We start from the raw sequence: 13952 nt of genomic DNA, 5'->3' as shown, positions 1-13952 counted from the left end.
CACTCTGGGTCACTCTGCTGGGTCTGCACTCAGGGTCACTCAGGGTCACTCAGGGTCAGTTTGGGTCATTTCTTAATCAATTTCGGGTCAATTTTGGGTCAGTTTTTAATCAATTTTTTGTTAATTTTGGATTAATTTCAGGTCAATTATGGCTCAAATTTTGAGTCAAATTTGGGTCAATTTAGGGCCGGATTTTGATCGTATTTGGGTCAATTTCGGGGTAAATTTCAGGGAATTGGGGTCAATTTTTGGGTCATTTTTGAGTCAATTTTGGATCCATTTCGGGTCAGTTCTGGATCAAATTTTTGGTCAAATTTGAATCATTTTAAAATTAATTTTTGGTTCATTTTGGATCAATTTGGGGTCAGTTCAGGATCAAATTTTGGGTCAAATTTGGATCAGTTTACACCCAATTTTTGGGTCACATCTGCATCATTTCGGGTCCATTTCTGGGTCCCTTTTTTTGTCATTTTTTTGTCTTTTTTGTGTCATTTTTTGTCATTTTTTGTCATTTTTTTGCCATTTTTTTGTCATTTTTTTGTCATTTTTTTGGTCATTTTTTTGTCATTTTTTTGTCATTTTTTCTCATTTTTTGTCATTTTTTTTCTCATTTTTTTGTCAATTTTTGTCATTTTTTGTCATTTTTTTGTAATTTTTTTGTCTTTTTTTGTAATTTTTTTGTAGTTTTTTTGTAATTTTTTTGTAATTTTTTTGTAATTTTTTTTGCAATTTTTTTGTCATTTTTTTGTCATTTTTTTCTCATTTTTTTTCTCATTTTTTGTCATTTTTTTGTCATTTTTTTGCCATTTTTTTGTCATTTTTTTGTCATTTTTTTTTCTATTTTTTTGTCATTTTTTGTCATTTTTTGGTCAATTTTTTGTCATTTTTTGTCATTTTTTTGTCATTTTTTCTCATTTTTTTGTCATTTTTTTTCTCATTTTTTTGTCATTTTTTGGTCATTTTTTTGTCTTTTTTTGCCATTTTTTTGTCTTTTTTTTGTCTTTTTTTATCATTTTTTGTCATTTTTTGCCATTTTTTCTCATTTTTTCTCATTTTTTTCCCGATTTCCCCTCCTTTCTCCTCATTTCCCACCCACCAGGGGGCGCTGTTGGGCACGCAGGTGCTGCTGATGACGTCATCGGTGGCGGGGGCGGTGCTGGCCGTGATTGGCTGCGTGGCGGCCTCCAGGGCCCGCCCCAAGGCGGGGCCAGCGGTGAGTGACAGGCGGGGGGCGTGGTTTATGCTAATGAGGGTGGCGTGGTTTATTAGGTGTTGTTTCCTTATATGGGCATTGGGGTGGATTTTTGGGGGCGTGGCCTGCTCTGACCACGCCCCCTGCCCCTCCCCCCAGCCCGTGGTGATCTATCAGACCGCAGTGCCCGCCCAGGGGGCGGGGCCAGCCGAGGCCACGCCCCCTGCTCCGCAATAAACGCCAATCAGAGCTCAGAGCGCGTCCGGCTCCGCCTCCTTCGCCGCGTCTGATTGGCTGGGGAGGGGGCGACGTCATGGGTGGGGTTGGGGATGGGGCAAAGCCAAACTGGGAACACTGGGAATCAACTGGGAATGAACTGGGAGCACTGGGAACCAACTGGGAGCACTGGGAACACTGGGAACCAACTGGGAGCCAACTGGGAACCAACTGGGAGCACTGGGAACCAACTGGGAGCACTGGGAACACTGGGAACCAACTGGGAGCCAACTGGGAACCAACTGGGAGCACTGGGAACCAACTGGGAACAAACTGGGAGCACTGGGAACCAACTGGGAACAAACTGGGAGCACTGGGAACCAACTGGGAACAAACTGGGAGCACTGGGAACCAACAGGGAATGAACTGGGAACCAACTGGGAACCAACTGGGAACCTTCTCCCCTCTCATTTTCCCGCCATTTCCCCCTCCCATTTTCCCGCCATTTTCCCCTCATTTTCCCGCCATTTTCCCCTCACATTTTCCCGCCATTTTTCTTCCGTTTCCCACCATTTCCTCCTCGCTTTTCCCGTCATTTTTCCCTTCGTTTTCCTCATCAAAAATGGGAAGGGAAGAGGAAAAATGACCCAAAAATGGGGAAAATTTGGGGGAAGTTTGGGGAAATTTGGGAAAATTTGGAGAAATTTGGGGAAATTTGGAGAAAAATGGGAAAATTTGGGGAAATTTGGGGAAATCCAACATAAATTCAGGGAAAATTTGAGGGAATTTGGGGAAAATTTGGGGAAATTTGGGAAAAATTGGGAAAATTTGGGGAAAATTTGGGGAATTTGGGGAAATCCAACATAAATTCAGGGAAAATTTGGGGGTATTTGGGGAAATTTGGGGAAAAATTGGGGAAATTTGGGGAATTCAGTGGAAATTTGGGGGTATTTGGAGAAATTTGGGGAAATTTGGGGGAATTTGGGGAAATTCAGGGGAAATCTGGGGAAATTTGAGGAAAATTTTGGGGAATTTGGGGAAATTTGGGGGAATTTCAAGGGAAATTTGGGGAAATTTGGGGGAAATGAGAAAAAGTGGGGCAAAAAATGGGGAAAATCGGGGGAATTTAGGGGAAAAAATGGGAAGGAAGGAGGAAAAAATGGAAAAAATATTCAAAAATGGGGAAAATTGGGGAGAAAAATACAAAATTTGGGGGAAATGAGGGGAAAATCTGGGGGAAAATGAGGGAGAAATGGACAGGAAGGGAAAAAAAAAACAGAAAAATATTCAAAAAAGGAGGAAATGAGGCAGAATTGGGGAAAATCAGGGAAAATTATGGGGAAATTATCAGGAAGGTGGAAAAATGGGGAAAAAAATGATCCAAAATTGGGGAAAATGAGGGGGAAAAATAGAAAATGGGGAAAATCGAGGAGAAAAAATACAAAAATCAGGGAGAAAAAATACAAAATTCGGGGAAAAATGAGGGAAAATTTGGGAAAATCAGGGGGGAAATGAGAGAAAAAATGGAAAAATGGGGAAAATCTGAGGGAAAATGAGGGAAAAATGAGGAAAATGAGGGGAAAATGGGGAAAATCTGGGGGAAAATGAGGAAAAAAATATCAGGAAGGAGGAAAAACTGGGGGGAAAAAAATCCAAAACTGGTGAAAATGCGGGGGAAAAAAATAGAAAATGGGGAAAATCGGGGAGAAAAAAAATACAAAATCAGTGGAAAATTAGGGAAAAACTGGGAAAATGAGGGGGGAAATGAGAGAAAAAATGGAAAAATGGGGAAAATCTGAGGGAAAATGAGGGAAAAATGGGGAAAATGGGGGAAAAACGGGGAGGAAGGAGGAAAACAAACAGGAAAAAAAAATTTTTAAATTAAGAAAATGAGGCAGAATTGGGGAAAATCAGGAAAAATGGAGAAAATGAGGGAGAAAAAATACAAAATCCAGGGAAAATGAGGGAAAAATGGGGAAAATCAGGGAAAAAAGGGACAAAAATTGGGATAAAAAGGGGGGAAAGGGGGAAAATTTGGGGAAAAAAAAATCCAAAATCAAGGGAAAATGGGGGAAAAATGGGAAGGAAGGAGGAAAAAAAACAGGGAAAAAATTTAAAAATAAAGAAAATGAAGGGGAAAAGGAAAAATAGGGGAAATCTGGGAGAAAAAAAATAAAATCCGGGGACAATCAGGGAAAATCAGGGGGAAAATGAAGGGAAAAATATCAGGAAGGAGGAAAAAAACAGAAAAAAAATTCCAAAACTGGTAAAAATAAGGGGGAAAAAAATAGAAAATGGGGAAAATCGAGGAGAAAAAAATACAAAATCAGTGGAAAATTAGGGAAAAACTGGGAAAATGAGGGGGGAAATGAGAGAAAAAATGGAAAAATGGGGAAAATCTGAGGGAAAATGAGGGAAAAAATGAGGAAAATGGGGAAAATCTAGGGAAAAATGAGGGAAAAAATGAGGAAAATGAGGGAAAAATGGGGAAAATATGGGGGAAAATGAAGGGGAAAATATCAGGAAGGAGGAAAAAAACAGGAAAAAAGTTCAAAAACTGGTAAAAATAAGGGGGGAAAAAATAGAAAATGGGGAAATCGGGGAGAAAAAATACAAAAATCGGGGGAAAATGAGGGGAAAATCGGGGAAAATCAGGGAAAAAAGGGACAAAAATTGAGATAAAAAGGGGAAAAATGGGAAAAACGAGGTTGAACTGGGATAAACTGGGGTAAACTGGGTTAAACTGGGATAAACTGGGATAAACTGGGATAAACTGGGCGGGAGCGGCTGAGTCAGAGCGTCCCGGGATTTACGAGATCCGGGGAAACTGAGGCAGGAGCGGCCCCGCCCCTCCCCCAGCCCGGGCGGGGACACAAAAATGCGGGGACGGGAGGGGGGAGGGGACAGAGGCGACACAGCGGGGACACCATGGGACAGAGGTGAGGAAATGGGGGGGAAAATGGGGAAAAAATGGGGAAAAAATCGGGGGGGAGAGCAGAAAAATTGGGGGAAAAACGGGGAAAAATTGGAGAAAATTTTGGGGGGAAATTGGGAAATTTTGGGGGAATTTTTTTGGGAAATGGGGAAAAATTGGGGGGAAATTTTGGGGGAAATGGGGAAAAATGAGGGGACATTTTTGGGGGAAAAAGCAGAAAAATTGGGGGGAAATGGGGAAAAAATGAGAGAAAATTTTTGGGGTAAATGAGGAAAAAGGGGAGGAAATTTTGGGGGGAAATAGGGAAAATTTGGGGGGAATTTTAGGGAAAAATGGGGAAAAATGAAAGGAAAATTTGGGGGGAAATTGGGAAATTTTGGGGGAATTTTGGGGGGAAATGGGTAAAAATAAGAGGAAATTTTGGGAGAAAATGGGGAAAAATTGGGGGAATTTTTTTGGAAAATGGGGAAAATTTGAGGGAAAAATTGGGGGGAAATGGGGAAAAATGAGAGGAAATTTTGGGGGAAATGAGAGGAAATTTTGGGGGGAATGGGGAAAATTTGGGGATGGAAAAGCAGAAAAATTGGGAAAAATTTTTGGGGGAAATGGGGAAAAATTGGGGGAAATTTTGGGGAGGAAATGGGAAATAAGGGAGGAAATTTTGGGGGAAAATGGGGAAAAATGGAGATGAAAAAGCAGAAAAATTGGGAAAAAACGGGGAAAAAATTGGGGGGGAATGGAGAAAAATAAAGGAAAATTTGGGGGGAAATGGGGAAAAATTGGGGGGAATTTTTGGGAGGAAATGGGAAAAAAGGGAGGAAATTTTGGGGGAAAATAGGGGGAAAAAGGGAAGAAATTTTTGGGGGAAATAGGGAAAAATGAGAGAAAATTTTGGAGGGAAATTGGGAAAATTTGGGGGGAATTTTTTTGGGAAATGGGGGAAAATGAGAGGAAATTTTGGGGAAAATGAGGGGAAATTTGGGGGGGAAATGGGAAAAAATGGAGATGGAAAAGCAGAAAAATTGTGAAAAATTTTGGGGGGAAATGGGGAAAAAAGGGAAGAAATTTTGGGGGGAAATGAGGAAAAATGAGAGAAAATTTTGGGGGGAAATGGGAAAATTTGGGGATGGAAAAGCAGAAAAATTGGGGGAAAATGGGGGAAAATGGGGAAAAAATTGGGGGGAATTGGGGAAAAATGAGGGGAAATTTTGGGGGCAATGGGGAAAATTTGGGGGGAAATGGGAAAAATGAAAGGAAAATTTGGGGGTAAATGGGGAAAAATGAGAGAAAATTTTGCGGGAAAATGGGGAAATTTGGGGGGAATTTTTTTGGGAAAGGAGGGGAAATTGGGGAATTTTGGGGGAGAAAATGGAAAAAAATGAGATGGAAAAGCAGAAAAATTGGAGGGAAATAGGGAGAAAATGGGGGGAAATTTTGGGGGAAATTGGGATGGAAAAGCAGAAAAATTGGGGGAAGAACGGGTAAAATGGGGAAAAATGAGAGGAAATTTTGGGGGGAAAATGGGAAAAAATAGAGAGGGAAAAGAAGAAAAATTGGGAAAAAAACGGGGGGAAATGGGGAAAATTTTGGGGAAAACGGGGAAAATTAGAGGGAATTTTAGGGGAAAATTTGGGGGGAAAATGGAAAAAAAATGAGAGGAAATTTTGGGGGAAAATGGAGAAAATTTTGGGGGAATTTTGGGGGGAAATGGGGAAAAATGAGGGGAAATTTTGGGGAAAATTGAGAGAAAAATGGGAAAAATTGGGGGAAAAAAAGGGGGAAATGAGGAAAAACGAGGGGACAGCTGTGTCACCTCTGTCCCCTCCCTGTTGTCACCTCTGTCCCCTCCCGTGTCCCCTCAGGGCCGTGGAGCCGCTGCTGCTGCTGCTGCTGCTCTCAGGTACCTGGGGACACTTGGGGACACCTGGGGACACTTTGGGGACACTCCTGGTGTCACTGTCCCCGCTCAGGTGCCACCCCTGTCCCCACAAGGTGACACACTTGTCCTCAGGGAGGTGCCACACCTGATGGCAGCGTCCCCAGGGAGGTGCCACACCTTTGATTCCCGGGATGGTGACACCCCTGGTGGCCATGGGGACACTCCTGGTGGCACTGTCCCCACCCCTGGTGGCCATGGGGACACTCCTGGTGGCACTGTCCCCACCCCTGGTGGCCATGGGGACACTCCTGGTGTCACTGTCCCCACCCTGGTGTCACTGTCACACTCTGGTGTCACTGTCACACCCCGGTGTCACTGTCACACCCCTGGTGGCACTGTCCCCACCCCAGTGTCACTGTCCCCACTCTGGTGTCACTGTCCCCACCCCGGTCCCCACGGTGCCACCCCCCCGCTGTCCCCTCACCGCTGTCCCTTTGTCCCCACAGGTGCCACCCTCTCTCAGCCACCTCCGTGTCCCCCGGGCCAGCAGGCGGCGGGGGATGGCCCTGGTGCCACCTGTGTCCCCGTGTCGCCGGTGTCGCCGGGCGGGGACGAGGACAGGATCATCGGCGGGTACCCGTGTGTCCCCTTGTCGCAGCCCTGGCAGGCGCTGCTGTACGGGCCCCTGCGCTGCGGGGGGGTCCTGGTGGCACCGCGCTGGGTGCTGACCGCGGCACACTGCAACCGGAGGTGACAATGACAGGGGACAGGGACAGGGACATCCCCTGGGGACACCTCACAGGGAGAGGGGACAGCTCACAGGGACAGGGACAGGGACAGGGGACATCCCTGGTGGCACCGCGCTGGGTGCTGACCGCGGCACACTGCAACCGGAGGTGACAATGGGGACAGCCCTGGGGACAGCCCTGGGGACAGGGGACACCTCACAGGGACAGGGGACATCCCTGGTGGCACCGCGCTGGGTGCTGACTGCGGCACACTGCAACCGGAGGTGACATTGGGGACAGGGGACAGTCCTGGGGACAGGGACAGGGACAGGGACATCCCCTAGGGACACCTCACAGGGACAGGGACAGGGGACAGCCCTGGTGGCACCGCGCTGGGTGCTGACTGCGGCACACTGCAACCGGAGGTGACACTGGGGACAGCCATGAGGACAGCCCTGGGGACAGGGGACATCTCCTAGAGACGGCCATGGGGACAGGGGACACCTCACAGGGACAGCCCTGGGGACAGGGGACATCTCACAGGGACAGGGGACAGCCCTGGTGGCACCGCGCTGGGTGCTGACTGCGGCACACTGCAACCGGAGGTGACATTGGGGACAGTCCTGGGGACAGCCATGGGGACAGCCATGGGGACAGGGGACACCTCACAGGGACAGGGACAGGGACAGGGGACATCCCTGGTGGCACCGCGCTGGGTGCTGACAGCGGCACACTGCAACCGGAGGTGACACTGGGGACAGGGGACATCCCCTGGGGACACCTCACAGGGACAGGGACAGGGGACAGGGGACAGCCCTGGTGGCACCGCGCTGGGTGCTGACTGCAGCACACTGCAACAGGAGGTGACATTGGGGACAGTCCTGGGGACAGGGGACACGTCATAGGGACAGTCCTGGGGACAGGGGACATCTCACAGGGACAGCCCTGGGGACAGGGGACATCCCTGGTGGCACCGCGCTGGGTGCTGACTGCGGCACACTGCAACCGGAGGTGACAATGGGGACAGTCCTGGGGACAGCCATGGGGACAGAGGACAGGTGTGACCCCAGTAGGTGCCCAATGTCCCCAATGTCCCCAATGTCCCCACTGTCCCCAATGTCCCCAATCCCATTTCCGCCATTTTCCCCCCATTTTTTCCCTTTTTCCTCCATTTGGTCCCCAATGTCCCCTCAATGTCCCCAGTCCCATTTTGTGTCCCAATGTCCCCAACATCCTCACTGTCCCCAATGTCCCCAATCCCATTTCCGCCATTTTCCCTCATTTTTTATCTTTTTCCTCCATTTTGTCCCCACTGTCCCCAATCCCATTTTGTGTCCCAATGTCCCCAATGTCCCCAATGTCCCCAATGTCCCCAATGACCCCAATGTCCCCCCTGTCCCCAGTGTCCCCAATGTCCCCCCTGTCCCCAATGTCCCCAATCCCATTTTGTGTCTCAATGTCCCCAATGTCCCCCCTGTCCCCAATCTCATTTTGTGTCCCAGTGTCCTCAAATCCCCAAATGTCCCCTCTGTCCCCAATGTTCCCTCAATGTCCCCAATCCCATTTCCGCCATTTTCCCCATTTTTTCCCTTTTTCCCCCATTTTGTCCCCAATGTCCCCAATCCCACTTTTTGTCCCCAATGCCCTCACTACCCTCAATGTCCCCAAGGTCCCCAATCCCATTTTGTGTCCCCAATGCCCCCAATGTCCCCAATCCCATTTCCTCCATTTTCCCCATTTTTTCCTTTTTTCCTCCATTTTGTCCCCAATGTCCCCAATGTCCCCAATCCCATTTTGTCCCCAACGCCCTCAATGTCCCCAATGTCCCCAGGGGTCTCCGTGTCCGTCTGGGTGAGGACGACCTGTCCCACCGCGAGGGGACGGAGCAGGAGCGCCGCTCCCAATGTCCCCAATGTCCCCAATGTCCCCAATGTCCCCAATCCCATTTTGTGTCCCCAATGTCCCCAATCCCTCCAATGTCTCAAATCCAGTTTTGCGTCCCCAAATGTCCCCAAAGTCCCCAATCCCATTTCCGCCATTTTCTCCCATTTTTTCCCTTTTTCCTCCATTTTGTCCCCAATGTCCCCAGTCCCATTTTGTGTCCCAATGTCCCCAATGTCCCCAAAGCCTCCAATCCCTCCAATGTCCCCAATCCCATTTTATGTCCCCAATGTCCCAAATCCCATTTTGTGTTCCCAATGTCCCCTCTGTCCTCAATGTCCCCTCTGTCCCCAATGTCCCCAATCCCATTTTGTGTCCCCAGGGATCTCTGTGTCCGGCTGGGCGAGGACGATCTCTCCCGCCGCGAGGGGACGGAGCAGGAGCGCCGCTCCCAATGTCCCCAATGTCCCCTCAATGTCCCCAATGTCCCCAATCCCATTTTGTGTCCCCAATGTCCTCAAATCCCTCAATGTCCCCAATCCCATTTCCGCCATTTTCCCCCATTTTTTCCCTTTTTCCTCCATTTTGTCCCCAATGTCCCCAATCCCATTTTGTGTCCCCAATGTCCCCAATGTCCCCAATGCCCTCAGTGTCCCCAATGTCCCCAATCCTATTTTGTGTCCCCAATGTCCCCAATGTCCCCAATCCCATTTCCGCCATTTTCCCCCATTTTTTCCCTTTTTCCTCCATTTTGTCCCCGATGTCCCCAACACCCTCAATGTCCCCAATGTCCCCAGGGGTCTCCGTGTCCGGCTGGGCGAGGACGACCTGTCCCGCCACGAGGGGACGGAGCAGGAGCACCGCTCCCACTGTCCCCAATGTCCCCAATGTCCCCAACGCCCTCACTTTCCCCAATGACACCAATGTCCCCAATGCCCTCTCTGTCCCCAATGTTCCCCCAATGTCCCCAATCCCATTTCCGCCATTTTCCCCCATTTTTTCCCTTTTTCCTCCATTTTGTGTCCCCAATGTCCTCAATGTCCCCAATGTCCCCAATCACCTCAATGTCCTCAGTCCCATTTTGTGTCCCAATGTCCCCAATGTCGTCACTGTCCCCAATGTCCCCAATCCCATTTCCACCATTTTCCCTCATTTTTTCCCTTTTTCCTCCATTTTGTCCTCAATGTCCCCAATGTCCCAAATGTCCCCAAGGTCCCCAATGCCCTCCGTGTCCCCAATGTCCCCAATCCCATTTTGTGTCCCCAATGTCCTCAATGTCCCCAATGTCCCCAATCCCATTTCCGCCATTTTCCCCCATTTTTTCCCTTTTTCCTCCATTTTGTTCCCAATGTCCCCAACGCCCTCAATGTCCCCAATGTCCCCAATGTCCCCAACCCCATTTTGTGTCCTCAATGTCCCCAATGTCCCCAGGGGTCTCCGTGTCCGTCTGGGCGAGGACGATCTCTCCCGCCGCGAGGGGACGGAGCAGGAGCGCCGCGTGGTCCAGGCCGTGCCCCACCCGCGCTTTAACCCGGTGACCCTGGACAGTGACCTGGCCCTGCTGCGGCTGGACCGGCCAGCGGTCACCAACCGAGCCGTGCGGCCACTGCGGCTGCCCCAGAGCTGCGCCCCCGCCGGGGCCTCCTGCCTGCTGTCCGGCTGGGGGACCGTCACCACGCCGCAGGGTCAGGGGACAGCGGGGACAGTGGGGACATTGGGGACGTTGGGGACATTGAGGACATTGGGGGCACAAAATGGGGTTGGGGACATTGGGGACATTGGGGACATTGGGGACATTGGAGGGATTTGGGGACACTGGGGACAAAATGGAGGAAAAAGGGAAAAAATGGGGGAAAATGGTGGAAATGGGATTGGGGACATTGGGGACATTGGGGACATTGGGGACATTGGGGACAGTGAGGGATTTGGGGACACAAAATGGGATTGGGGACATTGGGGACAGAGGGGTCAAAATGGAGGAAAAAGGGAAAAAATGAGGGAAAATGGCGGAAATGGGATTGGGGACATTGGGGACAGTGGGGTCATTGGGGACACGAAGTGGGATTGGGGACATTGGGGACATTGGGGACAGAGGGGACCCTGGGGACATTGAGGACACTGAGGGGACATTGGGGGGAAATGGGAAAAAAAGGGGGGAGAATCCGTAGAAAAGCCGGAGCAAAGTTGGAGTAAAGGCGGCAGAACTGGGGTGGAATCGGGGGGAAAAGGGCAAAAAAATTGGGAAAAAAATCCTTAGTAACCCCTGAGTAACCCTTGAGTAACCTCAGAGTAACCCCTGAGTAACCCCTGAGTAACCTCTGAGTAGCCCCCTGACCACCTCAGGACTGTCCTGGGGGTGTCCCCACCCCACTGACCCCTCAGTGACCCCTCAGTGACCATCCCTGACCTCTCTTAACCCCTTGTAGCCCCTGAGTAACTCCTGAGTAACCCCTGAGTAACCCCTGAGTAAGCCCCTGAGTAACCCCTGAGTAACTCCTGAGTAACCCCTGAGTAACCCTTGAGTAAGCCCCTGAGTAACCCCTGAGTAACTCCTGAGCAGCCCCCTGACCACCTCAGGACTGTCCTGGGGGTGTCCCTGCCCCACTGACCCCTCAGTGACCATCCCTGACCTCTCTTAAACCCTGAGTAACACCTGAGTAACCCCTGAGTAACCCCTGAGTAGTCCACAGACAACCCCAGGACAGTCCCTGACCCCTCAGTGACCCCTCAGTGACCATCCCTGACCTCTCTTAACCCCTTGCAACCCCCGAGTAACCCGTGAGTAACCCGTGAGTAAGCCCCGAGTAGCCGCAGTGACGCCGCGTGCCCCCGCAGTGACGCTGCCGAGCCGCCTGATCTGCGCCTACGTGCAGCTGCTGTCGGAGGCCGCCTGCCGGCGCGCGTACCCGCAGCGCATCACGCCCAGCATGCTCTGCGCCGGCGTCAGCGACCGCCGCGTCGACTCCTGCCAGGTCAGCCCGGCGCCCTGAGTAACCCACGAGTAACCTCTGAGTAATTCCTGAGTAACCTCTGAGTAACCCCTGAGTAGCCCCCTGACCACCTCAGGACCGTCCTGGGGGTGTCCCCAGCCCGCTGACCCCTCAGTGACCCCTCAGTGACCATCCCTGACCTCTCTTAACCCCTTGTAACCCCCAAGTAACCTCTGAGTAACCCCCGAGTAACCCCTGAGTAACCCCTGAGTAGCTCTCTGACTACCTCAGGACTGTCCTGTCCCCACCCCACTGACCCCTCAGTGACCATCCCTGACCTCTCTTTATCTCTTGTAACCCCTGAGTAACCTCTGAGTAACCCCCGAGTAACCCCTGAGTAACCTCTGACCACCTCAGGACGTCCTGTCCCCACCCCACTGACCTCTCAGTGACCCCTCAGTGACCCCTCAATGACCATCCCTGACCTCTCTTAACCCCTTGTAACCCCCAAGTAACCTCTGAGTAACCCCTGAGTAACCCCTGAGTAACCCCTGAGTAACCTCTGACCACCTCAGGGCATCCTGTCCCCACCCCACTGACCCCTGAGTGACCCCAGAGTGACCCCTGACCCCTGTGTGTCCCCAGGGTGACTCCGGGGGTCCCCTGTCCTGCAATGGGACCCTGCAGGGCGTCGTGTCCTGGGGGCTCCAGACCCCTGACCCCTGTGTGACCCCTGACCCCTGAGTGACCCCTGTGTGACCCCTGACCCCTGAGTGACCCCTGACCCCTGTGTGACCCCTCTCTGTCCCCAGGGTGACTCCGGGGGTCCCCTGTCCTGCAATGGGACGCTCCAGGGCGTCGTGTCCTGGGGGCTCCAGACCCCTGACCCCTGAGTGACCCCTGAGTGACCCCTGACCCCAGAGTGACCCCTGACCCCTGAGTGACCCCTCTCTGTCCCCAGGGTGACTCCGGGGGTCCCCTGTCCTGCAACGGGACCCTGCAGGGCGTCGTGTCCTGGGGGCTCCAGACCTGCGCCCTGCCCGGACACCCCGGGGTCTACACCAAGGTGTGCAGGTTCACCGACTGGATCCAGAGCGTCATCAACAGCAACTAGGGGACACTGGGGACATTGGGGACATTGGGGACATTGGGGACATCGTGGGGACAGCCTGAGATCATGGGGACACCGTGGGGACACCTTGGGGACACGGGGATGGGCACACAGGGGTCACAGCAGGGTCACACCAAGGTGTGCAGGTTCACCGACTGGATCCAGAGCGTCATCAACAGCAACTAGGGGACATTGGGGACATTGGGGACACTGGGGACATTGGGGACATCGTGGGGACACCTTGGGGACACCTTGGGGACATGGGGATGGGCACACAGGGGTCACAGCAGGGTCACACCAAGGTGTGCAGGGTCACCGAGTGGATCCAGAGCGTCATCAACAGCAACTAGGGGACACTGGGGACATTGGGGACACCTTGGGGACACCGTGGGGACAGCCTGAGATCATGGGGACATCTTGGGGACACCTTGGGGACACGGGGATGGGGCACACAGGGGTCACAGCAGGGTCACACCAAGGTGTGCAGGTTCACAGAGTGGATCCGGGACATCATCAACAGCAACTAGGGGACATTGGGGACACCTTGGGGACACCTTGGGGACATCGTGGGGACAGCCTGAGATCATGGGGACACCTTGGGGACACGGGGATGGGCACACAGGGGTCACAGCAGGGTCACACCAAGGTGTGCAGGGTCACGGACTGGATCCAGAGCATCATCAACAGCAACTAGGGGACACTGGGGACATTGGGGACACCTTGGGGACACCTTGGGGACATTGGGGACATTGGGGACACCTTGGGGACACCTTGGGGACATTGGGGACATTGGGGACACCTTGGGGACACCTTGGGGACATTGGGGACATCGTGGGGACACCTTGGGGACATTGGGGACATCGTGGGGACATTGTGGGGACAGCCTGAGATCATGGGGATTGGGGACATAGAGGTCACCGCAGGGTCACGGCCTGAATCCAGGACACCATCAACAGACACTAGGGGACACTGGGGACACCTTGGGGACATCGTGGGGACAACGTGGGGACAGCCTGAGATTGTGGGGACACCTTGGGGACACCTTGGGGACATTGGGGACACCGTGGGGACACTTAGGGA

The 13952-nt window shown here is 51.7% G+C and overlaps 1 protein-coding gene across 1 annotated transcript in view; it reads left to right on the top strand.

Moving 5' to 3' along the window:
• Nucleotides 1–12875, top strand: part of LOC117010200 (kallikrein-14-like) — a 25272-nt gene extending 12397 nt beyond the window's left edge. Inside the window, exons 5-6 of the mRNA XM_033084492.1 lie at nt 11667–11803; nt 12723–12875. Of these exons, the coding sequence (XP_032940383.1) occupies nt 11667–11803; nt 12723–12875 (290 nt within the window). The remainder of the gene's footprint in view (nt 1–11666; nt 11804–12722) is intronic.
• The last annotated feature ends 1077 nt before the right edge of the window (nt 12876–13952 follow it).

This window comes from Catharus ustulatus, chromosome 39 (genome assembly GCF_009819885.2).
Source record: "Catharus ustulatus isolate bCatUst1 chromosome 39, bCatUst1.pri.v2, whole genome shotgun sequence".
Classification (NCBI taxonomy): Eukaryota; Metazoa; Chordata; class Aves; order Passeriformes; family Turdidae; genus Catharus; species Catharus ustulatus.
This window is presented reverse-complemented; position numbering and strand designations above follow the sequence as displayed.